This window comes from Exophiala dermatitidis (assembly GCF_000230625.1).
Source record: "Exophiala dermatitidis NIH/UT8656 unplaced genomic scaffold supercont1.5, whole genome shotgun sequence".
NCBI classification, from domain to species: domain Eukaryota; kingdom Fungi; phylum Ascomycota; class Eurotiomycetes; order Chaetothyriales; family Herpotrichiellaceae; genus Exophiala; species Exophiala dermatitidis.
The window spans coordinates 1,428,062-1,454,552 of NW_008751650.1; the positions used below are offsets into that span (position 1 = coordinate 1,428,062).

The 26,491-nt window shown below is 52.5% G+C and overlaps 9 protein-coding genes across 9 annotated transcripts; 5 read left to right on the plus strand and 4 right to left on the minus strand.

The window, feature by feature from the left end:
- Positions 1-134: 134 nt before the first annotated feature.
- HMPREF1120_06101 (uncharacterized protein) lies at positions 135-2,603 on the plus strand (the record flags this gene model as incomplete). Its single annotated transcript, XM_009160296.1, has 1 exon — positions 135-2,603. One exon carries the CDS (start codon positions 135-137, stop codon positions 2,601-2,603), a length of 2,469 nt encoding a protein of 822 aa, XP_009158544.1.
- Positions 2,604-3,349: 746 nt separating this feature from the next.
- On the plus strand, positions 3,350-4,756 carry HMPREF1120_06102 (uncharacterized protein; the record flags this gene model as incomplete). The annotated part of the gene is made up of 3 exons (XM_009160297.1): positions 3,350-3,474; positions 3,554-3,744; positions 3,804-4,756. The coding sequence occupies 3 exons, from the start codon at positions 3,350-3,352 to the stop codon at positions 4,754-4,756; spliced, it is 1,269 nt and encodes a 422-aa protein (XP_009158545.1).
- A 1,366-nt stretch (positions 4,757-6,122) lies between these two features.
- Positions 6,123-8,359, plus strand: HMPREF1120_06103 (POT family proton-dependent oligopeptide transporter; the record flags this gene model as incomplete). Its single annotated transcript, XM_009160298.1, has 4 exons — positions 6,123-6,411; positions 6,469-6,893; positions 6,985-7,089; positions 7,244-8,359. The coding sequence occupies 4 exons, from the start codon at positions 6,123-6,125 to the stop codon at positions 8,357-8,359; spliced, it is 1,935 nt and encodes a 644-aa protein (XP_009158546.1).
- Positions 8,360-8,932: 573 nt separating this feature from the next.
- On the plus strand, positions 8,933-10,906 carry HMPREF1120_06104 (ATPase; the record flags this gene model as incomplete). Its single annotated transcript, XM_009160299.1, has 1 exon — positions 8,933-10,906. The coding sequence occupies one exon, from the start codon at positions 8,933-8,935 to the stop codon at positions 10,904-10,906; it is 1,974 nt and encodes a 657-aa protein (XP_009158547.1).
- A 158-nt stretch (positions 10,907-11,064) lies between these two features.
- Positions 11,065-15,447, minus strand: HMPREF1120_06105 (uncharacterized protein). Its single transcript, XM_009160300.1, has 2 exons — positions 14,282-15,447; positions 11,065-14,222 (listed from the first exon to the last, which is right to left on the minus strand). Exons 1-2 carry the CDS (start codon positions 14,713-14,715, stop codon positions 11,477-11,479), a joined length of 3,180 nt encoding a protein of 1,059 aa, XP_009158548.1. The 5' UTR covers positions 14,716-15,447; the 3' UTR covers positions 11,065-11,476.
- Positions 15,448-15,515: 68 nt separating this feature from the next.
- HMPREF1120_06106 (uncharacterized protein) lies at positions 15,516-20,272 on the minus strand. Its single transcript, XM_009160301.1, has 2 exons — positions 19,695-20,272; positions 15,516-19,353 (listed from the first exon to the last, which is right to left on the minus strand). Exon 2 carries the CDS (start codon positions 19,326-19,328, stop codon positions 17,136-17,138), a length of 2,193 nt encoding a protein of 730 aa, XP_009158549.1. The 5' UTR covers positions 19,329-19,353; positions 19,695-20,272; the 3' UTR covers positions 15,516-17,135.
- Positions 20,273-20,303: 31 nt separating this feature from the next.
- Positions 20,304-22,996, minus strand: HMPREF1120_06107 (uncharacterized protein). The gene is made up of 4 exons (XM_009160302.1): positions 22,564-22,996; positions 21,646-22,515; positions 21,439-21,596; positions 20,304-21,388 (listed from the first exon to the last, which is right to left on the minus strand). Exons 1-4 carry the CDS (start codon positions 22,850-22,852, stop codon positions 21,083-21,085), a joined length of 1,623 nt encoding a protein of 540 aa, XP_009158550.1. The 5' UTR covers positions 22,853-22,996; the 3' UTR covers positions 20,304-21,082.
- Positions 22,997-23,032: 36 nt separating this feature from the next.
- On the minus strand, positions 23,033-26,442 carry HMPREF1120_06108 (uncharacterized protein). The gene is made up of 2 exons (XM_009160303.1): positions 24,180-26,442; positions 23,033-24,081 (listed from the first exon to the last, which is right to left on the minus strand). Exon 1 carries the CDS (start codon positions 25,067-25,069, stop codon positions 24,665-24,667), a length of 405 nt encoding a protein of 134 aa, XP_009158551.1. The 5' UTR covers positions 25,070-26,442; the 3' UTR covers positions 23,033-24,081; positions 24,180-24,664.
- HMPREF1120_06109 (uncharacterized protein) lies at positions 23,687-24,376 on the plus strand (the record flags this gene model as incomplete). The annotated part of the gene is made up of 1 exon (XM_009160304.1): positions 23,687-24,376. The coding sequence occupies one exon, from the start codon at positions 23,687-23,689 to the stop codon at positions 24,374-24,376; it is 690 nt and encodes a 229-aa protein (XP_009158552.1).
- Positions 26,443-26,491: the final 49 nt, after the last annotated feature.

Sequence of the window (26,491 nt, forward strand, 5' to 3'; positions counted from 1 at the left end):
CAGCGTTCTTTGGAATAGAAAAACGACCCCGACAATACAATCATTCCAAGCACTATCTTTACATCTTCTAACCAGATTCACTCTTATGCGCCGCCCGTGATCGCCAGTTGTAACCGCTCAGGCTGACAGGCGTGATGCGCCTCTTCCAGCAACTTGCTGCGTTGGCTGCATCGTTCCTCCTCCTCTCGACAGCAGATGCCAGTTCGAGGTCCAGGAACCCGTTAAACTATCTCTCACTCATAGAAAATCCCCGGATACGCACGCCCTCACAAAGAGTTCATGCCTATTCAAGTTTTGATCTCACCTTCGATCTTCATCAAAAATCAGAACACATCAGGCTGAGCCTAGAGCCGAACCACGATATCATTCACGAGGACTCCTATGTTGAGTATCTCGACAAGGATGGCAACGTCAAGCATGTGGAAAAGATGCAGCGCGAGGACCACAAGGTCTATCAGGGCAAGGCTTTTGTGGTCGAGGATGGTGTTTCCACATACGGGGGTTGGGCGCGGATCGTTGTAAGAAGAGACGGTGTACATCCTTTGTTCGAGGGGGCATTCACGATCAACGGCAACCATCATCACATCCAGATGAAATCCACCTACATGGCCACCAAGCATGTCATGGACCCGGAATTGGAGCCGGATGATGACGAGTACATGACCGTTTGGCGGGACACCGACGTGAGTCGCGAGACGGGACATCGCGAGTTGAAGCGCAGTCTAGGCATGACCTGTGCTGCCGATAAACTCGGGTTCAATTCGGATCTAAACCACCCTATCTTCCGCGATCTGATGGTCAAGCGTGACACGGGTTACTGGGGCGCGATGTCCTATGCCAATATGTTTGGCAAACGACAGAGCATCGATGGTGGAGGTGCCGGAAATGGCAATTCGGCAGGCGTCAATCTCAGATCGACCATTGGCAGCACTGCCGGCTGCCCGACCACTCGGAAAGTTGCCCTGCTGGGCGTTGCCACCGATTGCACGTATAGGGCCAGCTTCAATTCGACCGATAGCATGAGACAAAATGTCATCACGCAGGTCAACACGGCATCCGATTTGTATCAATCCACCTTCAACATCACCTTGGGCCTGAAGAACATGACCGTCTTGGACCCCGAGTGTCCTGGTACAGCCAATTCCGTGACCCCGTGGAACGTGGCATGCAACGACAACACAACTATGACCCAGCGTCTGAATCTTTTCTCTCAATGGCGTGGCCAGCGGGGCGACAACAATGCCTACTGGTCACTTTTCACCACTTGTAACACCGGCGCCGAGGTCGGGCTCGCGTGGCTCGGGCAGTTGTGCAACACCGGAGCAACGGATCAGACAGATACCAGCGGAAGCACTCAAAGTGTTACAGGCGCCAACGTGATTGCGAAGACATCGACCGAGTGGCAGGTGTTCGCACACGAAACGGGCCATACCTTTGGTGCTGTCCATGATTGCGATTCGACCACTTGCGCCGACTCCAACACCGTCAACTCGGGCCAATGCTGCCCGCTCTCTTCCTCGACGTGCGATGCCAATGCTCAGTACATGATGAACCCTTATGCATCCTCGGACATCAGCACTTTCTCGCCTTGCTCTATTGGCAATATCTGCAGCGCTATAGGCCGCAATTCGGTGCGGTCGAGCTGCCTCAGTGATAATAAAGGTGTGGTGACAATCACCGGGCACCAATGCGGCAACGGCATAGTCGAAGACGGCGAAGATTGTGACTGTGGTGGGGACGAAGGCTGCGGTGGGAACACATGTTGCAATCCGAGCACTTGCAAGTTCAAAGATGGCGCCGTGTGTGATCCAAGCAATGAAGAGTGCTGCACCTCAACGTGCCAATTTTCCAGCGCAGGAACCGTCTGTCGGGCTAGTACCGGCCAATGTGACCCTGCGGAGACGTGCTCGGGCACCAATGCCACCTGCCCGACTGATACTACCGCCCCTGATGGCACCAGCTGCGGCAACGGACTCAAATGTGCCAGCGGTCAATGCACCAGTCGGGATCTTCAGTGCAAGACCATCATGGGCAGCTACACCTCCAGCAACGATACTTATGCTTGCAGCAGTGACGCGTGCGTCTTGAGCTGTGCCAGCCCCGACTTTGGACCCAGCGTTTGCTACAGTATGCAACAAAACTTTTTGGATGGTACCCCCTGTGGCGGAGACGGAAAATGTAAAAATGGTATATGTCGTGGTAGTACAGTGGGCGGGCAAGTGAAGTCTTGGATTGATGACCATAAGCCTCTTGTGATTGGGCTCGCGAGCGCCATTGGCGGCTTGCTTCTTTTTGCCATCCTTGGTTGTATTGTCCGAGCCTGTCGACGACCAAGAGGGAAGAGATTCAACGGCGTGGCTGCGACCGGTGCTCGCCCGAGGAGAAGAGGCGGCCGCGGAAACCCGTCGTCCGGTTGGGATGGACCACAGATCCCTCCTCAGATGAGGGATCGTGGCTATGGAGGTGGCTACCAGTCCCCCCCTGTCCCGACGCAGACGCAGCCTGCTCAAAATGGCTGGTATCCGAATCAGCCACCGCCAGCATATGGCGGATGGGGAGAGGGTTACAATGCCCAGCAGAGCAGCAGTGTTAGGTACGCATAGAGAGAAAGCAGCCGTTTGCATACGAGGACAGGCCTTGGGAAAAAGGAAGCGGTATAATACATGTACATGCAAGACGCTACCTCTACAGTGTCGGGGGGATATGCTTTCTGGGGATTGGAGTTGCATGTCTAGGCTGGATGCTTGATAACGACCAATTGATGAGCCCATGGCTATGATTTAGAAGCACTGAAAGGACTCATTGTAACTCTTCTCTGTCGCTGTGCGAGCGAGATACCTAGGTGCACCACACAAGACAGTGGAAGCCAGCTTTGAAACCAAATCCGCATCTTCGTTGACTACTAATACTATGGATGGTAGCCATTGATATTGTACAGTATTACTCCCGACGCCCATGTCCGCAGCCCTGGCGAAAAGGGAAACCGACTCCTCAGCCTTGTGGTGTTTGCACCTCGGCAAATCTCCGGCCGATGCCATCATTTGCGGGATCCGATTTCGCAATCATTCCAATGTCTCTGACTGGTCAATCGAGTCACACTGCAAGTCGCGAGACAGCTAGCAGGTACAGGAGACGAACACACACATTCTCTCATTGCAGTCAGCTCTGGCAAGTGGTCTTGTGTGTTCTGTTGGTGTCGGCCCTCATGAACCTGGGCTTTTCAACAAGCACAGCAGCAGTCCGATCTGCGTCTCGTCAACTCCCGCGAGCCGAACTCACGCCCGCCTCCAGCCCACCCTGGTTGAACCGAGCCGCGATCCATCGACGCACCCTCTCCTCGTCCGTCAGAATGTCCGCCAAATTCGCTCCCGCGAAGCGGGTGGCGAACCAGAAACAGGATGTGTGGTCCATCATCAACGAGGCTGCTGCGGCTTCTCCAGTGCAGCCGATCGTGAACATGGGGCAAGGGTTTTTGTGAGTATGGAAGCATTGGCTTGGCCGATCCTCCATCCGGATAAAGAAGTTAGTTCATAATCTAATATGGCGAGATCAGCGGATACAACCCTCCTCAGTTCATCATCGACGCTGCAAAGGGTGCGCTCGACCGTGTGGAATGCAATCAGTACTCGCCCACCAAGGGCAGACCGAGGTTGAAGAAGGCCATTGCCGACGCATATACTCCGTTCTTTGGGAGGAAGCTGGACCCGGAGACTGAAGTAACTATCACGACGGGCGCCAATGAAGGTGGGTGGCAAGAAACGGCAGGAGAAGATGGGCAAATTTGGACGCTGACGAACTTGCAGGTATGCTAAGCGCATTCATGGGCTTCATCGAACCGGGCGACGAGGTGATTGTGTTCGAGCCTTTCTTCGACCAATACCTCAGCAACATCGAAATGCCCGGTGGAACCATCCGATACGTACCCATGCACCCTCCGGCCGATGGCGCGGAGAGAACCTCCTCGGCGGCCAATTGGAGCATCGACTGGGACATATTGGAGAAGTCGTTCAACGACAAGACCAAAATGATTGTGCTCAACTCGCCGCACAACCCGGTGGGCAAGGTATTCAGCAAAGAAGAACTGACGCGGATAGGGGATTTATGTCTCAAATATAAAGTCCTTATTCTGTCGGACGAGGTCTACGACCGATTATACTATGTCCCATTCACGCGCATAGCCACGCTGTCGCCGCAACTCGCCAATATCACTCTGACCGTGGGGTCGGCGGGTAAGAACTTCTACGCGACTGGTTGGCGGGTCGGGTACTTGATCGGTCCGCCGCATCTGATCAAATATGTGGCCGCTGCCCATACCCGGATATGCTACTCCAGTGTGTCGCCGCTGCAGGAAGCGGCTGCCATAGGCTTCGAACAGGCCGACCAGGTTGGATTCTGGGATCAAGCTGTCAGAGAAATGAAGGGCAAAATGGATCGATTTTGTCAGGTTTTTGATGAACTCAATATCCCTTATTCCATCCCCGAAGGTGGTTATTTTGTTCTTGCGAATTTGTCGAAAGTCAAGTTGCCTGATGGCTATGATTTTCCTGAACATGTCAAGGACCGTCCGCGGGATTTCAAAATGGCTTGGTTCTTGATTGTTGAGCTCGGCGTCGCGGCTATCCCGCCGACGGAGTTCTACACGGACGAGCGCGCTCACATGGCCGAGGATTGGTTGCGGTTTGCGGTGTGTAAGAATGATGATGTGTTGGAGGATGCAAAGACTAGGCTGAGGGGGTTGAAGAAGTACATGGTCTAGATATAGATAGGAAGTATACAACCGGACCCACAAAGAGGTTGAAAAAGGCGGCAAGGATGTATAGCTACAAGGAAAATCAGTCACATGCATGGAGTGGTGTACTAGGTAGAAGCTGGGATCAATCCCAAAGGGCTATCTCTGTCTGATGTCGTGATTGAAAATGACATGTCCATGAGATATCGCCATAGCCCGACGAAATGGGGAGAGAGATCGCCTGCCAGTGTATGTTGTTGTACGATGGCAGCGCGAGTTCAGATGCTCGAGATAGCCCAGTCGAAGATGGTGGAAGTAAGCTCGGATTTGGTTGGTCAAACTGCATCTTGGGACTTGAACCGCGCTTCCATAACTCGTCTAGAATGCCATACAACTACTAGTAGTCACTGCAGGTTTTCGACCTAAGATGTGCTATGGCGGCAGATTGGGCACAGGGCTCCTGCAGAGGACAATGCAAGGGAGAGACCGCGTGATCAGAATTGTACCTTAGCTAGGCACCTTATCTATCCATGATCATGAAGAAAGACCTACTCGACACAAACTTGGTTCGAATGATTTCCATCCCCATCCGGTCCACTCGCTCCGTGACAGGATAGTATCTCCTCTACCACTGTGCATCACAGATTGGAAAAAGGTGCCGGTGTGAATGGCCAGGCACAAATCCTGCAAGGAAAGCCTTATCAATAAGCCAGTGTTGGCATGATAAACACACCACACTGGCCGCCCCAGTCTTGCATGGTTTCAAGGGGGAGTTGCGCGATGTCCAGCGGAGGGCTCCAGTCGGCCAATAGACATTGATCAACTTCCAATCGTCAAGGTCTAGTACGAGAGCTATACATGGACGTTCTTTGGACTCAGGTAGTGACCATTGGCTTTATTAGCTGCGGAGGGATGGTATGCAAGTGTTGTCGAGAAACTTGGCGGCACTTGGTCCGTTCCGCCCGCACGAGAACACGATTGGCCAGATACCCACGACAAGGCCTTGGGTAGTAGCACCAAACAGCTTTCATCTCGATCGTCAAACCCGTCTTCCTTCAATGCTCTAGACGGGGAAACCCTCCGTATCACCAGCTATGTCCAACCTACCTGGCCAAGACGCTTTTACCAGGGACAGATCGCATCATCCCCCATGGCGCAATGTTGAAAGGTAGGTGAGTGATTCGAGCAGAGCTGGCTGTACATTGGTACAGCGTTACATTCATGATAGCGCCCAAGGTGAGGCCGCTGCTACCCCCGTGCACATACTTGTACCCCCAGGTCCGCCCGAAACCATGTGAACTACTTAACTGGCGGCGGCGTGTCGTCTTTCTGCTTCTTTCCTCTGCCTTTGCAGGTTGTCTCAACCCAAATCCGTCCTGTTACCACCGTCATCATGTCTGCCGGCGCTGCCACTCTGGAATCGGCGGAAATCGCCAGTGCCCACGCTCCTCCCATCGACGACGAGAAGGGGCTCCAGGATTTCAATAAGCATGGGACTCTACAATCGTCCGACTCGGAAATCATCAGTGATGTCCTGGTTGGACCCAATGGAGAGCGATATCCGACCGACGAAGAGCTGAGAACACTAAGGCGCACCCAAGGCCACGTACCATGGATCATCTATACCATCGCCTTTGTTGAGCTGTGCGAGAGGTTCGCCTACTACGGCACCATTATCGTCTGTGAGTGGTTCACCACACTTGGTCTAGGGTATTGTACCCGCTGACAACGCACACCAGTCACCAACTACATCAACTGGCCGCTTCCTCCGGGCTCCAAGACCGGGAGAGCCGGTACTCATGGCCAGGCCGGCGCTCTGGGCTACGGATCGCAAGCAGCTACGGGGTTGACGCTGTTTTCACAATTTTGGAGCTATGTCATGCCTCTGGTTGGTGGCTACATGGCCGATACGTACTGGGGACGCTATAAAACCATCAATGTGGCCATTGGAGTGGCCACGCTGGGACATATCATCATTTTGATTTCGTCTGTCCCGGGGGTTATTGAACATTCGGACGTCGCGATAGGCGTCTTCAGTCTCGGATTGATCTTTTTCGGCATCGGTGTCGGTTTCTTCAAGTGTAATGTTTCGCCCTTGATTGCGGAACAGTATGAATCTGCGCACCCGAGGCCGGTTGTGTTTACCGAGAAAAGCGGCGAGAAGGTGAGTCGATTCTGTCTTCTCAATGCAAATTGAAGGATGAGTAGTGGTTTGCTGTCAAGACTGTTTGTCGTAACTAACGGAATCGATCCAGGTCATCCACGACCCTGTCATGACAATCTCCCGCATCTACGTACGGTTCTACTTCTTTATCAATGTCGGAGCGTTGGCCGGGCAGATCAGTATGTCTCTTTTACCTGTTGATCGCTGTACAAACTACTAACCCTTCCTCTAGGCATGGTGTATGCAGTATGTGGATCCCTCCTTCGTTGTCATCCTTCAAGAACAGAATCGTTCCACTAAGGATATTGCAACACAAGAGAGAACGTCACTAACCGATCTATCTCAATCAGGAAAAATACGTCGGCTTCTGGCTCGCATATCTCCTACCGACCGTTTTGTTTCTCATCACCCCATTCGTCATGATCTGGTGCCGAAACAAGTACGTCAAACGACCACCCACAGGCTCAGTCCTGTCCAAGAGTGCACGACTCGTCGGATTCGCCATGAAACGCAACTGGACAGCCAACCCGAAGAAAATGATCGCGCGAATGGGCACCGACGAATTCTGGAACAGCGTCAAGCCCAGCAACGTGGCCTCGAAGCCCAAGTGGATGACATTCGACGATGCATGGGTGGACGAGGTCCGAAGGGGGATCTCGGCATGTGCAGTCTTCACCTTCATCCCCATCTACTGGCTATCATACTCCCAAATGACCAACAACCTAGTAACACAAGCCGGGACAATGAAACTCAACGGACTGCCCAACGACCTCGTCCAGAATCTCGACCCAATCGCGCTGCTGATCTTCATCCCGATCTGCGACAAACTCATCTACCCTGCCCTCGCTAGAGCCGGAATCCGATTTACTCCGATCAAGAAGCTCACCGCGGGGTTCGGACTGGGATCTTTGTCCATGGTCGTGGCAGCCTTGATCCAGCACTATATCTACGTGTATGCCCCCTGTGGTAAACATGCCACCGACGCCGAATGCATTGCCGACCTCGGACCCCCCGATATGACGGTCTGGATCCAAACTCCAGCTTACGTGTTGATTGCCTTTGCGGAGATCTTTACTTCGATCACGGGGCTAGAGTATGCGTTTACAAAAGCACCTAAAAATATGCGCTCGTTTGTGACGGGCTTGTGGTTCTTCACAAATGCCTTTTCCAGTGCCCTGGGTCAGGCGTTCGTCCCGCTGGCCAAGGATCCCTTGTTCACTTGGCTTTATACTATCATTGCGTGTCTCAGCTTTGTCGCTATGATTCTGGTCTGGTTCCTGTTCAGGGACTTGGATAGACGAGAAGATGCTCTCAATGCCCTGCCGGAGAGTACGTACAAGGGCAGGAAGGGGACTGTGGTGGATGTCGAGGCTTTGCGTCAGGAGCAGCTTAGGCAGGATAAGATTCGACGGGCGCAGGGTCTGACTGTCGGGACGGGTGGTGCAACTCATAAAGAATCAGCTTGAGCGAGGTGCAGCGATAGATTGGAACTGCTACTGTTTGGGCTGGGCGGGTTGGTAGTAATGATGGGTGGATGTTGACCTAATAATTCGGAAGTTTGTTGATTGAATATTGCTGAATCACGAACGGCGAATGACTGGACTACATACATATCCCTTGCAAATGTTGATGCATTTGTCAAGACTATATGAACCCAGCAACTGTGTGCATCGTGTACCTCTTGACGGCGGTAGACCAGTCAGTCAACACGTACTGCAAGTACAGTACTTAGGTATCTTCCACAAGAAAGGGGCTCTTCAGCCTCGTCACGAAATCAATTAAGCATCAGCTTACTAATGCGTGGGGTGGGCGCAACGTGGACGCGAAGCGTGTCGTGGCGCGATGGCGAGATCGTGTGTGTCCGTTTCGCCGCATGCATGTAACAAACAAGTCGACTCACGCAGCAAACACCCACTTCATCGACTCTCTCACCCTCTCCATGCCTCACCAGTAGGTCAAAACGATCACACAAGCCCTGGGCTTTTCTCCTCGTCCGCTCAAAATCAGAGTCTCACTTTTATTAGCATGGATCGCCCAAGATGGTCAGTTGTCCTATCTGCGGCAAGTCGGTGAACGCAGCCCGAATCAACAACCATCTCGACTCGGACTGTGTGGAAGATGTTGAAGTTGAAATCGACAAGAACACCAACCTCAACGCCGACCAGAATGTGGGTGGTGGTGGCGCCGCAACCGCAACTGCATCTTCTCCCATCGTCGCATCGCTGTTCAAAACCCCCGCCGGCTCAAACAGCAGTGTGAAGCGCGAGTCGTCTGCGTCGTTTGTGTCCTTTTTCTCTTCGTCTCAACCTGTGTCGGCGCAGTCGACTACTGACTCTCGGCCGACGTCGCTCAAACGGTCGTTTGATCAGCATGTCCATGCCTCCTCTGTGCACACGAATGGCTCTACCACAAAGCGACCTTTTGAGTTCTCATCCACGCAGCCTGTCTCGAGTTGTGCGACAGTATATGGAAGATTGGATTCGTTGACGGGAACGCAACATAAGGCCAAGACTGAGGTGGTGGGCAAGGATGGCCTAGAAAACGGAAACGAATCTGGTGATGGTGATGATGGAGTCGTTGGTGCTGAATCAGAACCAAAACCACCACCACCACCACCACCACCTTCAACAGCAGGGGCAGCACAACCCCCCAACAAGAAAGTCAAACCGAACAAACCACCCAACGCATATGAAAAAGCCGCCCCCCTAGCCGAACGCATGCGCCCCAAGACCCTCGACGAGGTATGTGGCCAAGACCTCGTCGGACCTGACGGCCTACTCCGCGGGTTGATCGAACAAGACCGAGTCCCCAGCATGATCCTCTGGGGCGGCGCAGGAACCGGCAAAACGACAATCGCACGCGTAATAGCAAGCATGGTCGGCAGCCGGTTCGTCGAGATCAACAGCACCAGCAGTGGCGTCGCCGAATGCAAGAAACTCTTCACCGAAGCACGCAACGAATTATCTCTAACAGGTCGCAAAACAATCATATTCTGCGACGAGATCCACCGCTTCTCGAAATCACAACAGGACGTCTTTCTCGGTCCCGTGGAAGCCGGCCACATCACATTGATCGGAGCAACGACCGAAAACCCATCGTTCAAAGTCCAGAATGCCCTCTTATCGCGCTGTCGAACATTCACGCTCCAAAAACTCACAGACGAGCATATCTGTGCGATTCTAACTCGAGCACTTGAATCCGAAAGAGACAAATACACTCCTCCGCCCTCGGCATCCCTTCTCAATGACGAATTAATCAAATACCTAGCATCATTTTCCGACGGCGACGCACGCACGGCATTAAATCTTCTCGAACTCGCAATGGGCCTCTCATCCCGCCCGGGAATGGATTTGTCGTCTCTCAAACAATCCTTGACAAAAACACTCGTCTACGACCGCGCGGGGGACCAGCACTACGACACCATTTCAGCCTTCCACAAAGCCGTTCGGGGATCCGATCCCGACGCCGCCCTTTATTACTTAGCGAGGATGCTTCAATCCGGCGAAGATCCACTATACATTGCGCGCCGGATGATCGTCATTGCTTCTGAAGACGTCGGATTGGCCGATCCGAGTCTACTCCCTCTCGCTACGGCCGCGTACACGGCCGCCGAGAAGATCGGGATGCCTGAGGCTCGAATCAATCTCGCTCATGTCGCTGTGTCGCTGTGTCTGGCTCCTAAATCTACGCGTGTCTACCGGAGTCTGGGGAATGCAATGCGTGCGATCAATGAAGAGCCTGGTGTCGCGGGTCTGCCTATCCCGTTTCATCTTAGGAATGCACCCACCAGACTTATGAAGGAGATTGGGTATGGGAGGGAGTATAAATATAATCCGAACTATCGTGGTGGGAAGGTCGTTCAGGAGTATCTCCCTGATGCCCTGAAAGGTCGAAAGTTCTTTGAGGATGGTGATTTTGGGGATATGGTTGATCCGGATTTGGTCCTGCAGGAGCAGGAGCAGGAGAAGGTGGGAGGGACGAATAGAGAGAATGAGAGTGAAAGTGAGCGTTAAAATGAAATGGAACCAAAACTATGCATAGCATTGGATAGTATGGCCCTGCTTATGGTCAAATTGGACCATTGACTGCCGCAATACAATGCGAAATGACCGCGGACGATGCCGGCCATCGTTGCCCGGCCTGCCACCGCCGTTTGGGTTATTATTGAGAACGTAGCTGAGAAGTTGATCCACTGAATTGAACAATGCCTAATTACCCAAGGTACTACCTAGCTATGGTAGTACTACATTTGAGGAACTGAGGCACTTGGAGTATCAGAATCATGAACATGATTCTACACAGTACAGTAAATTTGTGAGTGGATCCTCTCTACATCCGCCGAACTTCTCGTCCAGAACAAAAGGAAAAGAAAAATTTCCCCCAACCCCAGTTTTTGATCCTCCCCCAAACTCCATATTATGTCGTCGCACATAAGAACACCAGATGAAACCCGTCGACACTCTTGTTCGAAGCTGGCGGCAGGAGACACGCCAACAATCGAGCCCGCCGGGCATCCTTAACTTTTAAGCATGCATGTTTGAGCCGCAGCATGCTGTTAAAGCTTGCAATTGTAGGTGGATCGACTAGGAAGGGATTGTCGCCGAAGTCTTGTCACTCCGCGTCCTAGATCGCTGCTCTGCCTTCTGCCTCCGTTTCTGTGCCTTTGCCGCTGCGGCTAGCTGTTTCTCAAGCAGCAGGCCGTAATCTTTGATCTCTTCGTCATTCCAGCCAGCGGCATGGAGAGCATCGCGCCCATTTTCGAAACACTCCGTATCTGGACGGGAAAAGGCGCGGCTCAGCTCCGCCTCTTCGATCCGTCTTTCTGATAAGCCCACGTTTATCAGCCGTTCACAAAACCGGGCGGGTACCACTCGCCAATTGGGCTGACAGCATAGAACAACGTGTCTCAAGCTGCCACGTCGTGTTCTAGCCTCGACACACTGGATGGTTTGAAGAGCCTTGTAGCATCCAAAGGCAGTCAGGACCTGTAAGGCATCCGCTCCGATGAGAATGAAATCCACCAAGTGTGGTCTCTTCCAGCTGTCGGGATTTGACGCAGTATATATGCGGTTACCTGATCCACCGCAGCAAGCAAAGTAAACGGGGCTGTTGATGCAGAGGTTTGCGCCGGCTTCCAAACAGACGTCCAAAAGATCCAGCACCTCAGGTGATACAAATTTGTACCTACCTAGAATTTTTTGCCATATTGTGAAGGGCTTGCAGTCGGTGTACCGTTTCGAAGTCAGCATACTGTTAACATCCGCACCAAGCCCAATCAAGAACGATTGCATTTTGCACAGCGAATACGCGGCATCGTGATTGACGGCAAACCGAAGTAGGTCGGTCAAGTAGTCCGAGTCATGTTTCAATCCCGAGGTCTCGAGTTTGTGTCTTGTGTATTCCAAGCAATCCAGTTCCAGAAAGGCTTTGACATAATCGATGTCTCCAACAAGGGTGGGCCACAACATGTCCTCGAATCTTTCAGCAAATCCTAATGCTACCAATCTGTCACATGTCTTCTCCAAGCTCAACAGTGTTCTGAATCTATCATGACGCTCGGAATCGCAGTCCGGCCTGGACTTAAAGAATCTGCGGCAGATGTATCTTGCGTCTTCAGGCGTGGGGATCCTGACAAGGCACAATGCCCACACCAAGTCGCACCTAAATCTCAGTTCTGCGAGTTCTTTCTCTGACATTGGTCTAGCGTTGAGCAGCTGTTGACCTGAAGGTGTTTTGAGATACTCTTTTGCCGTCCGATGCATGAACGAAACTCTGAGAGTTTGGTGGCTCCAGCGAAGGTCGAGCAACCTGTCGACTGTAGTTGGATACTGGCCAATGACACTCTTTTCAAGATCCCATTGCCAACTCCCGCGTATCCCGAAGCCCTTACCGACATATGGCTCGCGGTCGCGAACCTCCAAAAATCCGGAACAGCAAGCGACTAACCTTTTTTGCGATCTCTTAGGGTCAATGTTTCTTCCCCATTGCTCTAGGTTGAGGGGCATTGAAGCGTCCAAGTATTCGTCCTGCAGCTTTTCGTCACTGGTGATAGCATATTCGACTAGGCTCAGTCCGTCATCGTGTTGTGCCAAATGAAGATAAAGTGCGATCTCCTTGGCGTAAAGGTCATAATCGGGCATCCTCTTCCACAAGTGAGTATAGACATCGAAAATTTCTTTGGGGACCTCCTCCAGACGGCGGAACAATGCTTCGTGATCATCATCGTTTCGGAGCCCTCGAAGTAAAGAATGTATAGCCAGCCGAACCCAGAGAAAGACGCCTTCGGCTCGGTCTGCCACCTCCTTCACCAATCGGGCGGAGGAGGCTCCCGAAGATGAGCCGGAGAGAACGGCTATTCTTGGATGGCGCGTCAGATTGTCCTGGACGTACCGTTCGATATCATCTCTGGTTAAATACTGCAGATGAAGCTTAGGACAGTCTTCATCGCCGTACAGGGGCTCAAGGGCCGTGGAAGGCCGGCTGGAAATGCATATCTTGACGCCACATTGCTCGCGGAAGACATCGAGAACGTCTTCGAGCGGCTCAAACTGGTCTTGCAAACCTGGAAACTCATCCAAGCCGTCGAGAAAGAGACAAATTCGGTTGGGTAACTTGGTGATCACTAGCCGAAGAAGCGGCAGAAGTTGTTTTTTCGTCCAGGCACCAGGGTTAATCAAGGTCATGTGTGGCCTGACAACATCTTCCCATATCTGAAGAGAGGCAGCCGACTCCAGCAACGTTAATATGTGCCAAATCAGTGAACGTAAAAGTCCAATCTCGTTCTTTTGGAGGTCAACACCCGCTTCCCAAAAGAAAAAAGTAAGAAACAGCGGCGGGAGGTTCGAGGAGGCCGGCGTAAGTGCAGCTTTTGTTCTCGGATCCTGTACAAGGAAGTTCATCAAAGTGGATTTTCCAGAACCGGGTTTCCCGAGGACCCAGTAGATTGGGCTGTCGTTGCGAGTCCATTCAAGGAAACTGCTCCACCGCTTCACATGATCAACATTTTCCCTGAGAATCCATTCAAAAGTAGCTTTATGCGCTGGCTCGATGTTGTTTTGGCGAAGGTGGATCTCCTCAAAGTGCAGACTTTTGAGAAAGTTTTTGAATTCCTCGCGTTGGTTTTGGTCGTCACGCAATTGATCGACTTTTCTTTCGATGTGCCCAGCTGTGACAGCAAGGGCTTTGGTAATGTGTTTCCTAGTCTCCTCATGCAGGGACTTAACCATGGCCCCAATACTTGTATTGCCATTGACGAGTCGTTCCACAATTACTTGTTCCGACTGGCTGAGGCGGTCAATTATATGCTTGTCAATGTTGCGCACATTTCGGCTGCAATAACGTTAGCCCATATGGCAGTCCTCCTGCAGGCGTGGCTCGTGTTTCTATACCTCATATTGACAAGAACTATTGAGTCTAGAACGCTGACGTATTGGTCAAGCTTGTACTTCAACTGTTTGATCCTGCTCCATTTTTCCTTCAGTCGCACAGAGGTCTTGAACGCGGTCCATCCACCTGATCCTGGTGGAATCTCGAAGTCGACGAGTTCCTTTCGAAGTTGCTCGGCGACTCCGGCACAGTCAGTGCCAAGCGTTATGAGATTCACGTCACTATGTGGAAGGCTGGAGCCGTTTGCGGCATTTGCCAGCGAGTTTTTCAGTTCGATAATGCATCCTGTTATTTGTTGGCTTTTGAAGTTCGTGGCCTCTAGCTCCGTGGTTGTTCCTCGATCGCGGAACTGTCTGTAAGCCTCAAATAGCGTCCACGAAGCGTCCACAAGCTGGACAATGTTAGAGACCAAACCCAACGCGACGAGGGCTTCCATTTTGGAAAGGGGGCAAGGTTCGTTGCCAGGAAGCTGTAAAGGACCGAGGGCAGAGACAGAGGTTACCGAGAAGAACCCATGTGACTAGAATGCCTTTAGCAAAGCAAGAGGGAGCGACGTTGAGAAGCGACGGCGTCGCCTCAATGTCCACAGTGACGATATTGGAAGTGCCTGGTACAAAGAACACCAACTTTTCGCCCTGCTCAGGTTATCACGCCGCGGGGTTTCAACAGGTCATCGAATGCGGCTGAGACTGAGGGGAGGGAGGCGGCTGACCGTAGCAGGGTGATACACCCAGCATCTTGCCAACCAGTATGATCGGCTGCCTTTTCTGGCGTCCATGGGAGCTGTCTTGGGCACTGGCTGCCTTGCGCCGGTCGAAAGCTAAGCGCTGATGTGCTGTAAGTCAACAAAGCAGGCAGCAATCCCCCTTGCTTAGCGCTCTAAGCCGTGTTCCCCCTTGGTCATGATCTCGTCCAATAGCAGGCGATGCTGCAGCCGCTCAGAAGGGTTCCAGAACAAAGACCGTGAGGTATGAAACCGCGCTGCTCGCACATTTGTGCAACGGCCCAACACGAGGACAACATTGCCTCGAAGACTGTCGTAGAGGGGCCAATTGAGAGTGGTGGCTGCAGGGGAAGCTGCGAGTCGTTCTATAAGGCAGATTTCCAAGTGGCAGGACTCGGACGTTGCTTTCCCTTTGATTGCCAGTGGGTTGTGGTTGGAGCCCAGACACGTGATCCCAGGGCCAACACACTGTACAGAACCGTCCCTGTACGGCCCGGGCCTCTCATTCTAACATACGCATTCATGGCTTGGAACACTACATAAGGTACCACAAAGATACTACTGGGACCCTTCAAGTTCTCGAGGATTGTCAGGCTAGATCTTGGTATTGGTAGGTAGGTATCCATCTATCTAAGCCACTGCATGGCCTGCCTCGCGTCCAGTAATCCCAACGGCGAGGGCAGTATCTGTCCAGAACAAGCAGTGACTTTGCTTCTTGTCGATCCAGCCCACGGCGGTTTTATTTTCTTTTTGAAAAAGGGGCTACCCATGCGGATAGAGGGAATGTGGACTCGGAGCAAAAGCTACAGAAGTCCGCCTTCTGGTCCATACACTCCTGCATGCCGGTGACGGTCGGATCCTGCATGCTGGGAGCCGTGCCACCAGAAGCATATAGACCAGAAGACCTTCTCCGAAGCGAACCCATCACCAGACTTGTCTTCTGCCAGTTTCGACTCTCAATCTGTGCTGGGTTGAAAAGCATGCAATGGTCGACAGATTGGAGCGTAAATATTTGGCGGAAAAGAAGTCGAAACTGAGAAAACCCAATCCGGCAAAGTTCGTTCCGAAGGTGAACCCTCGTCCGCGTCAGTATTGGGAATTTCCTTTTAACCAGGAATCATTGCTTTCGACTTTCTCCGAAGATCAGTGAAGAGACAAATGACCCTGGCTTCGAAACGCTTCTCGGAGGAAACGTCACGAAAAAAGACCCCAAACACCGACACGGACGAGGGGCCTCAACATCCACGCGCACATCAACGGCAGCCATAAGATATCCCCCGAGACCATAGCTCAACAACAAAAAATCTGTTTGGGTCGGAAGAGCCTACGCAGCATCGTTCCCGCAAGGGAAACGAAGGGGGCTCTAAGCCGACGTGGGTCCAAACATTCAAAAACAAGACCTGCTTCATCCCCGAGGATACCACACACCCATTGATGTCTTTGGACAAAAATCAATGGCGGGGTATATAAGATCGATAGGACTTATCGTTCCACTCCATCACGCGACTCCGGCTGCGATAATAGGCGCGGTGCCACTCATCTCAAAACATCAACCTTGCTTCACACCTCTAGTAACATAGAGGCGCGATGGCCGCTGTGGGGATAGAGGGCCATCGAAAGGTCGATGGAGAAAAGAGCAAAAGTCTCTCAACCGGAGGAAGAGAGACTTGTCCGCGCCACCGGAGAAGGGGCAGGGAAGGAACTCTAGTCCCTCGGCGTTGGCGTGGGAATCTCCGTTGCTTTGTCGAAAAGCAAGACCGGTAAGGTTGGTTGACGCGTTTGTTTGTATTTCGGGTTTCGAAACAAACGGATCCGGTCTTGCTGTCCTGACAAAAAAGAAAAAGATCCTTCACAAAGCATGTCATCATTCAACATCACACACGCAAGACTCAATGCCACCCGGTGCATCTCGTCTACCGTACTCCTCGACTCAATCGAGGTCCCATGTAAATTCCTCCACAAATGTTGCGGCTCTCCGCTGTATGCCGCTCTGGCAACGAGTCAGCCCAACGCTAAAATTGAGCTGTAGAGCTCTGTTGTGATCCTGCACAAACTGGTGAACCGGGACTTCGAATTTGTGACGATAGTCCCTTGCCTTCGGTGTATCAACCTGTTGCTGAAATCGGATCTGTTCAATCCCCGTGCCATATGCTCTCTCGTTTGCTGTCAATCCCAGTCAACGGTGTTGGCTTGTGTCCTTGTCGCCCAGCCAAACCGAGCTTGGAATCCTGGTAGTCAACTTCCCGCACTTCAACCTCGTTGGATGGCGTATACCTGGGTGCAGGTGACGAAGGCCTGACAGTGTTCATGGCCGACAGTGGAACATCCGCGAATCCACCATACCGATCGTGATTGGACCCGGAGGATGGAGGGAACACCGGAGCACCCCCTTCACCTCTGATCTTGTCCCGCCCAGCCCAAAGCGTGAGTGCACGGATGACTCCAATGAGCACTACAGCCACCCAGACGAGAAGAATGACAGTTGAGATGATGGCCTCGGTTCGAATGGCAGATGATACCGTATCGATGAACCGGGCAACAGCGCTTGAGATCTTGTCGCTCGCTGCGTCACCTGGGCTCGCGAGAAACGAATCTCCCGGTGAGCTGGTTGAAGCGAGACTGGACACGGCACCCAAGCTGAACGTGTCATTTGGGAGAGTCGGGAAGTCGACGTGCGCGTTGTCATGAATCCATGTCAGACCTTTCTCAATGCCTGCGATTTTCATAAGGACAAGACAGTTGAGGACCTCAAGTATCGGGTCGTAGAGAGGCGTGCCGCCAAAAGTTGCGTTGAGCACGTCTGTTGTCTTGTCCACAAAAGCATTGAGAGTGTCGTTGATAGCGGTCGTCGTGGTATTCACCCAACCTAACATGTTTTGATTGATGTCATGGCTAGTGGATGCAATGGCTGCATTGGTGCCGGTGGCCCATTGCTGGGATGCGTTGTTGAGCTGGGCCACAACCTTGTCGGAAAATGCACCCACTTGGTTGGACAGGTTGGGGACTTCCTTCTCCAAGGACCGGAGCAGAATGGCTTGACACGCGCACGAAAACAAACCGGCCAAGGCGAGCGCAAGGACGAACAAAGCTGCATCCGACGTGGCGTACGCAATGACCCACCGAATCAAGGCCTTCTTCCGTTGAGATTCGAACGAGTGCGAAACCTTCAGTCCGGCAGACGAAGTGTAAGGCCGACTGACCAGATACACCACGTCCATGGGATCACGCGCGTCTGACTTGACAAGCTGGCTACGGTCTTGCATCTTGCGCCAGCGACGGATCTCGCGGTACGCCATTGGGATCATGACCAGGATTGCCAGGGTCAGCAGGACGCCAATGAATACCTTGCGTGCAATGGCAGCTAGGTCGACCAAGTTGTCGAAAAAATCGTTGATCCCGTCATTGTCGCTGCAGAAGGTTAGTTCCTGCTTCTGCGGCACCGGGAACGTCGACCGGTTGAACGTATAGTTGCCGAGCGAACCATTGATGAGCTGCTTGACCTCTTCGAACGGGAGCCTGATAATACCTTCGGTAAAGTTTTTGACTTCATCGAAGGTGGGAATTGAACTGTTGAGTTTCTGCAAATCGGCGTCCAGATTTGACGGTAATTTGAGTCCTTGCAGAGTCTTAACTTGCTGTGTCAGGTTGAGCGGCGGAGGCTGAGGAACCGAAAGCCCAAAAGCTGTGATGCCTTTGAGCGCATCCACGAATTTGTTGTAGGCAGATTCGAAGTCCGACACCGTGCCAGACATATCGTTTCCAAGATTCCTGGTCAGGGTGTTGAGCCCAGTCTGTGCAGATTCCAGAGCTCCGATGACCGAATGAAGACTTCCGCTGACTGCGAAAGTGATGAGGCATAGATACGTGTTGGTCATCATGCCGATGACAAACACGACAATTTCCTCCACGGCCGCAACGCTCAAAGTTGTCATCTGCATCAGGCCGTTGACCGACTTCTCTACGCCAGTGGCGGCCAACTCATTCACGCCTTGAGACATGTAATGAGGCATAGATGCCATGGCGGAACCCATCGATTCAACGTCCGAACATGCAGACAAGGCTTCGCGTCGCGCCGAACTCAGATCGTTGTTGATGCCAGAGACGGCGATAAGGGTGCGAGCCAGAACAAGTAGGAGGAGTATGGTCCATCGATTGAGCCATATTTGCGATAGACGGGCCCGGAGGCCAAGGTAGGGTGTGATGGATGGTGCAGTGTGTGCCAACGACCGAGGTGGGTCTTGGTTGGAGTAGTAGTCTCGTATCTCATGACTGCCGGCAGGCATGGATGGAGGAACGCCAGCCGCAAAGGCTGACGGGGCAGACATGGAATCAATATCAACGGGAAATTATCTGAAGCAGAAATTCGAAGTAAGTATTTTGTTGATATCCTTGTGGGTAAGGTTGTGATGCAGATGCAAGTAGAGAGCTGAAAATGGTAAAAGACGCAGGTTGGGATTCGCAGTCGATCGAGCGACAAGTGTCAAGGCGGTTCGAGTGACAAAGAGAGTCATCAAGACTCGTCAAGGATAATTAATTATTCTGAGAGCAAACAAAGGCAGTCTTGTGAACAATGCATTGAGTCTGTAACAATAGCGAGTGAAGGAAATAGAGTCGGTGGACAAAGGGTCCATTGAAAACGGGGGACAATAGGATCACTGAAAGTCAAGAATAGGAATTTCTGCAACACATACCGCTTTTCTCGCCAATCTTTCTTCCACGTCCGCGAGGTCCACCATCAACATGATGGACAGATCTTCTGAGATCGAGTCGGAATCCAAGGTGTCTCAGAAGACCGGTGCAAAGTTGTGGTGGGAGGACGTCGACCGGTAACACTGTTTCGAGGCAGGTAGGCGCCTATCCTAAAAACAGCGCTACCGTGCTGAAGAAGCGCCCGCCAACCATCTCCTCCAAACCCATCCCACGCGAGACACGCGCTTCCACGTGTAGATTCGGAGTTTGAAACTCTTTGACACAGCGGAAGAGATGGCTGCACGGGTATTCTTCAGGTCGCTCCGCCATCTTTCCAGCTTGGTTGACACTCGTTGAGCGTAACGTGACGCGGCGCGAATATGCGTAGCAGATTTTGAAACGTCTTGGCCAACCGCGTCACAATACACAAACGAGTATCAACCTTTGTTGGAATCGAGGCACAACGGAGCGACTCGACGTCCCCAAATTGTGCCTGCAGTCGAGAACCACGATGCGGCGCACAGGGCAGCCTTTTAAACAAAGAAATCAGCCACTGCACCGATTGTGGCGTCTCGGTGGCGTCGACCCGACATTAAAATAAAGTAATAAGGTTGGCTGGGAATGATCTCATTCCTTGTTTTCATCCCTGTTTTGGAAGCTAACGCTAACTATTTCTAGTCTAACGTGCTACAGGCTGGATGAGTTATTCAAGGTACAACTACAGTACATTCAAGTTGTACTATTGTACACCACTATGCGTCCTACTTGTTCGACTCTTACTGATGGTGGCATACCAACGGTAGTAAATTCACGCGGCTATCCTGCAAACGTCGTGCGCTGTTACTTGGTTTACCGAAACAGCGCTCAATTACCATCATATGTCTATGGGGTGCGGCAAACCGGTCCTCTGCAGAAGAGCGGTGACGTGTCAAAGCCAATATTCTCATAACGCATGCCTGCAGACGGTGAACGCATGCAACAGTTGCGACACATGTAGGATCTCGAAAGAAACCCAAGAGCAAGAGTTCGAACTCGACCGGTGGCGGCGAGACTTGCAACACAGGTTGCACGTGGCCGGCGTGGCGCGATGATTCTAATCAGCGATTGCATAGTTTGCGGTGGTCGAAGGCACGCGACAGATATCAGCAGGACGGGTAAGATCACACCAATCGATCCTCGCTTATCGGTCAAGGATCTCGGAGGCGAAAGAAGGTGTCCAAGACTCGAGTTGGACTCATAACAATCACGGCGGGCAAGGCGGTAGTGACGGACGTTGAACGATCCAGTATAGCATCGACAATGCGAGTCAAGCGTCGAGATAGTCGAGTTCACCCAGTAGAGGCGCACAATCCACGGTCACGAAGCCAGATCACAATCCACTCGTGGTACCTTATCGTTGCTCACCTTGGCCTGGACCACCTTGCTGTTGGTTTGCAGCCAGTGCCGAGTACCACATCTGAAGATAGTTTTGGTATCCACCGTAGGCAGCATAAGGATCTGCTGCACCGGCTACCGGGGGTGGCGCGCCTGCCGGAGGGGGTTGGGCCGGTGGTCCTGCTGGCATACCAACGGGAGGATAGCTAGCCGGCGGTCCTGCGGGAACACCAGTGGGAGGATAGGTAGCGGGCTGTGTCGAGTATCGATCTGCGTAGTCGTCGCGACCGTCGCGACCTTCACGACCCTGTATGCGAGCACGCTAACCGTCGTCAGCATAACCGAGGAATGGTCGATCAAGGATAAACTTACCACCGCATCAACCTTTTCCATGATAGCACGTTTGGCAGCCTCGACCGCCTGCCGAGTGCCGACCAGACCAATCTCACGTTCAACGCCCCGGCCATTGTCCGGCGAGACATTTATCTTGCATCCTGTTTGATTCTGCATATCGCGAATGGACTCACCCTCTGCCGAAATTAGTAACTCACTTCCCACAAGGTGTTTGCAGAAACCTACTTTTGCCAATGATCATGCCCACGGCCTCACCAGGCACAACAATGCTATCGTTCAGCTTCCCCTGAGGCTCTTCCCGTTCACGATGAAGATCTTTGATGCTGATGCCCTTCTGATCGCTCTCCACAATTTCGAGAATGAGATCTCTGGCATACTGCTGAGCGGACTGACTGCCGATCAAATTCACCGGTCGCATCCCGTTGACACTCTTGTTCTCCCCCACGATATTGATGTGACAGCCACTCCGGTCCTGTAGATCTCGAATCGTCTCGCCACCCCTGCCGATGATCAGGCCAACGGTGCGGTCAGGAACCATCATCTGCAAACTGTCGCCTTCCGTGGTAGTGACGACGGTTGACTTGCTCTGGCTGCGTACCTCGCGGGGTTTGTCTTGTCCTCTCTTGGCCAGTTCATGGTCCTCGATGACCTTGAAGATCTCCGCCTTGGCCGCGGCGCGTGAAGACCGACTTCCCGAGATTCTGCAATGTCTCTGAGTACCTGCTACTTCGGGCCCATCCAAGAATTGCACACGAGCGCCAGTTGTATTCTCAACACGTCGGAGGTTCTCACCAGCACGACCGATGATCAGGCCGACAACACTCTTATCCAAGGGAAGAACTTCAGAATCCCCTTCGGCCCCTCGATCGCCCCCTTGGGAACGGTCGTCACGGTACCTGGGCGGAGAGTAACGTCCACCCCTCGGTGAGAACGAACGATCCCTGTTGTAACCCGCGTCATGGCTACGCCTTTCATCGCGATATGGGTTGTATGAATCCCGCAGGCCGTCTCTGCTTGAGCGATGTGGAGAGCGTGAGGGCGACCGCGAGCGTCGGTAGCCTCGGCCACTGGCACGAGGATCGGAATTGATGGGAGCTATCAATAATTATTAGCCATAATCGATAGATGGGAGGCTGGCCGTACGTCTGCTAGGATCATATGAAAGACCTTTTTCGGCCGCGAAACCCCGAGCTTTCGCAACTGCGTCGGCAATGCTCACTGAGCCGGAACTGACTGGTTTGATAGCTCCCAAGTCCACACTGCCTGAACTAACTGGCGGAGGAAGACCATATGGCGGCGCGCTGCCGGGAGGGGCGGCATACTGAGGCGGAGGGTAGGGCGCTCCAGGCAAAGGCGGCGGTGGAGGTTGCGAGGGCGTGGCGCCTTGTCTCTGGGATGCCAGAGCAGCGAGGATGTTGCTCAGATCCGCCATGGCAGAGGTGCGATAGGAGCAGAGGAATGAATCCTATCGAGCGGACACTTAGTCGAGAATGGCAGAGGAACAAGCAGACTGAGACAGGAAATGAATAACGCTGTGCCAATCTTTCCCCGACACTCACTGAAGCGCGGCGCAGCTACTAGTAGTTCTGACTAGCGGGGTTTGCACTCATGACTCGAGAGATAAGGCTTCACGTGATAATCAGACTAATCACGTGGTGTGTGAAAGGATCTAATCTTAATAGGCCTAGCGTGTCATTAGCATAAGGCTGCCCTCCTTTTTCGTTTCAAGGGCGACGTCGTGCTACAGTATGTGAGGCCTTGCGCGTGAAATCCATAAAGCCGATATAGACGCATTGTCGACTGTTCTCCTACAGGCGACTGCTGCTGCATCCTTAGTAGATGGTGTTTGCAATTGTCCTAGTCATGTGTCGCCAGTCCGCCAGCATAGCAAACCTCTGCGCATGGACAAACGTCTCTGTGCTGTGCTAAGTAATATGTGAATGATATCAAGTAGCCCAGGAACATTTGTATTGGGAGGACACCGGCTTCAAATGAATATGACCATCACGTGCAGATTGTTTTATTGTGACCGTGGCGGATGCGGTGTCAAGTCGCCAGAGTGATTCTCACAGTGATCTTTTGTAATGGCGCATGCAAATCTGTTTCGACCACAAAAGGCTCCCATAGACACCTTACTACCAGCATGTCGGCCATGTGAGAGAGTCGCAGAATTCGTCAAAGGATCCTGCTAACCTGTAAAAGAGATACTCAACCCAATGATCCTGTCCAAGCAGCAGTCCCATCGGAAGCCTCGTCCAGCAGGCTCATGGACTCTGAACTGAACCAGCGGCGGGCGTATTTTGTCCACAGAAGTTCGTCTCTGGAGGATTCGATCATCCTGGTCGTTGCCGCCAATGGATCTGACATAACCACGATATCTGTGGAGAATGATCTCTGGCAGTGGGAAACACGGACCCTGGGCCAGGGCTTCGGGGCGCTGGACGCAGAAGATGTCCTTGCTGGTTTCTGTCAGAGGATACTGCTGGGCATCACAACCACCCGCCCGACACTGCTGCTTGCCTCCGCCTTGACACATCACCTCTTCAAGGCATATGACGGCACCAGAGCCTTCTCCTGTATGAATCTACCGTTCGGCATCCAGGGGATCCAAGAGCTTGACTGGAAAAAGCAAAACGATGAGCTCTTCGCCTTGCGTCGAGCCTTGAAGAAGCGAGTATTAGAGGAAGGCAGTCAGGTGGTTCACGAAAAGCACTTTGACGACAAGGGCAATGAGTTGCTTTGGATGAGCTTCTACGTACCGTTCCTCAGTGTCATCGATCGGTCAATGCTGAAGGACCGCGGCCTGGTCAAGTACCAGTTCCACGTATTCAAAACCGAGCTTCCCTGGGAGCTAGTTGCCTTTCAAATGTTTGTGAACGTTGAGAGTCCCGCCTTCAAGAGAGAATTCGTGAAGAAAGACCCATATGTGAGCGTCCAAACCTCGGCTGCGAACTGATACATGCTGACCATTCCTAGCGAGATATGGCTGTGATAACAATGATGGCGATTAGAATGTTTGCTGCTGCACGGGAGCACCAAAAGTGGAGGGCGAATCGACATGAAGCGGCTGTCCTGATAGAAAACATCAAGCGTACCGAGTTCTACAACAAATCCCTCATCAAGGAAAGTCGCACTGAGCACGCGGTGCAATCACTTGAGGCATTGTTGCGCAAAAAGAATGGCTCGGCGGAAGCGTCCACTCCTGATCTCAGCGCCTGCACTCCCTCAGCCAGCAGATCCTCTCCTACACATTCAGATTCTGCGACCTTGCCACCTTCTCCGGGACAAACAGATAACGAAGAAATGGGAGGACACGCCGGTGACAAGGCTCGCCAGCCAAAGAAAACAAAAAGGGGCAAGAAGGGCAAGAAGGGAAAGAAGACAGACCGAACAAGTGATAATGCCCAAAACAAAGGTTGTTCGCAGCCTCTCCAGCATCCACAAGGTGTGTGGGACTTACGAAGATGATTGCGGTTACCAAACATACTGACAGGCTCCTAGAAGCTTCATCTGACCCTGTACCTACTCCACTCCTTGAACGTGGGCCGGAGCTGGGAAATATTGCACCAGACCTAGCCTCTAACAGTGAAGAGGGCGGAAAGATCCAGGCGGAAGCAAGTCCCGAGGTCGGTGTCCCGGCTCGAAACATCGATCTCGGAGATACACAAAACGCAACGGCCCAGGAGGTTGCACCCTCTAGCAAAGAGAAGCCGTCGGTCGCGAAACCTGCTGTTGAAGGTCAAGCCAAGAAAGACGGTCGATACGAAGCTCAAGAGGGCGATGAAGAGAAGCAGACAGCCAGCAGTCCGGGCGTTGACGACGTGAACGAAGCATCGAAAGCCTTACGAAGTGTCCGGTTTGAGGACTCTGACGACACTGGAGTGGTAGGTACTGAAATTATATGTTGAGTCCCAAAGGCTGACAAACTTTCCAGAATGCGACAACACCTACCGCTGCCACTGCGCCTAATGCCTCCACTGTTGCACCGTTCAAGTTCGATAGCATGGATCCACGACTCAGATGCGATCTGCCGGATTGTCGGCGAATGACTAGTTGCTGGGGTAAGTTCTGCCAGAAAGATCCCGAGTACCGGCTGTTGACCCACTGATGCTCTTCAGACCCTGCGACTGTCATATGTCCTGCGTGTGGACCAGATAGCTATGTCCGCTATTGTACCAAGGAACATCTCTTCGAGGATATTCAACGCCACTGGGTGATGGACTGTGAAAAAGCCCGGATACCTGGACCAATTGATCACAACACGGTTCGTAGCAGCCAGACGCCACATCGAGCGTACACCCGCAATCAACGCCATAATCTGGTTGAACGACACCGACAAGCTGTCTACCGGGCCATGTCGGAGAGCGACTACTTCATCTTCAACGATATCGACATGGTCGACCCTGTCATTGACCAACCGACCAAGGAGCAGTGGAATGCAGTGCGTGGAACCGGTCAAGTGGTTTTGCAATTGGTGTTACCGGACGACTTGACCCCCCAGTCGAGAAGACGGTTGTTCGAACATCACATCCTGCAGTGTTTGATGTTCGGAGACCCCTTGGCCCACGCCAGCTGCATGATGGCGTTTCAGTTGATTCGAGAGACATTGATCATATCTGGTCACTGGACAGAAGAGATATTGACGTATCTGTGCATGCAAGTGGCCGGAGAATGGGGTGGCTTCAAGGTTCCGGAGCAGTTCTACAATGTGCAGGAGGTCAACAGGATGTGGCAGGAGCGCGGTCTTCTCCCAATGTTGCCAACGGAGTGACATGCAACCCTCTGGCTACCAGCTCGTCTTTTGACAATCCAATTTGGGTGAACCGTCGAGGCTGAAGCTGGGCAAAAGCTCCTGATAGCTTTGGGCCGGTAACGGGGCGGAGGAAGGCTCGGAGGCACAGTCCAGGGTATCAATCACTTGGGACGCCCATGGACGACATGGTGTTCGATGGGGTGCCACTGCAGGAGTTGGGCGGCGATATTAATGGCTTGGAACAGACCGGGCTGTTGCATCGCTTCCAGGGGTTGGGCTGAAGTTTCAATGAAGTTGGAAGTTCAAGTTGTGGGCATT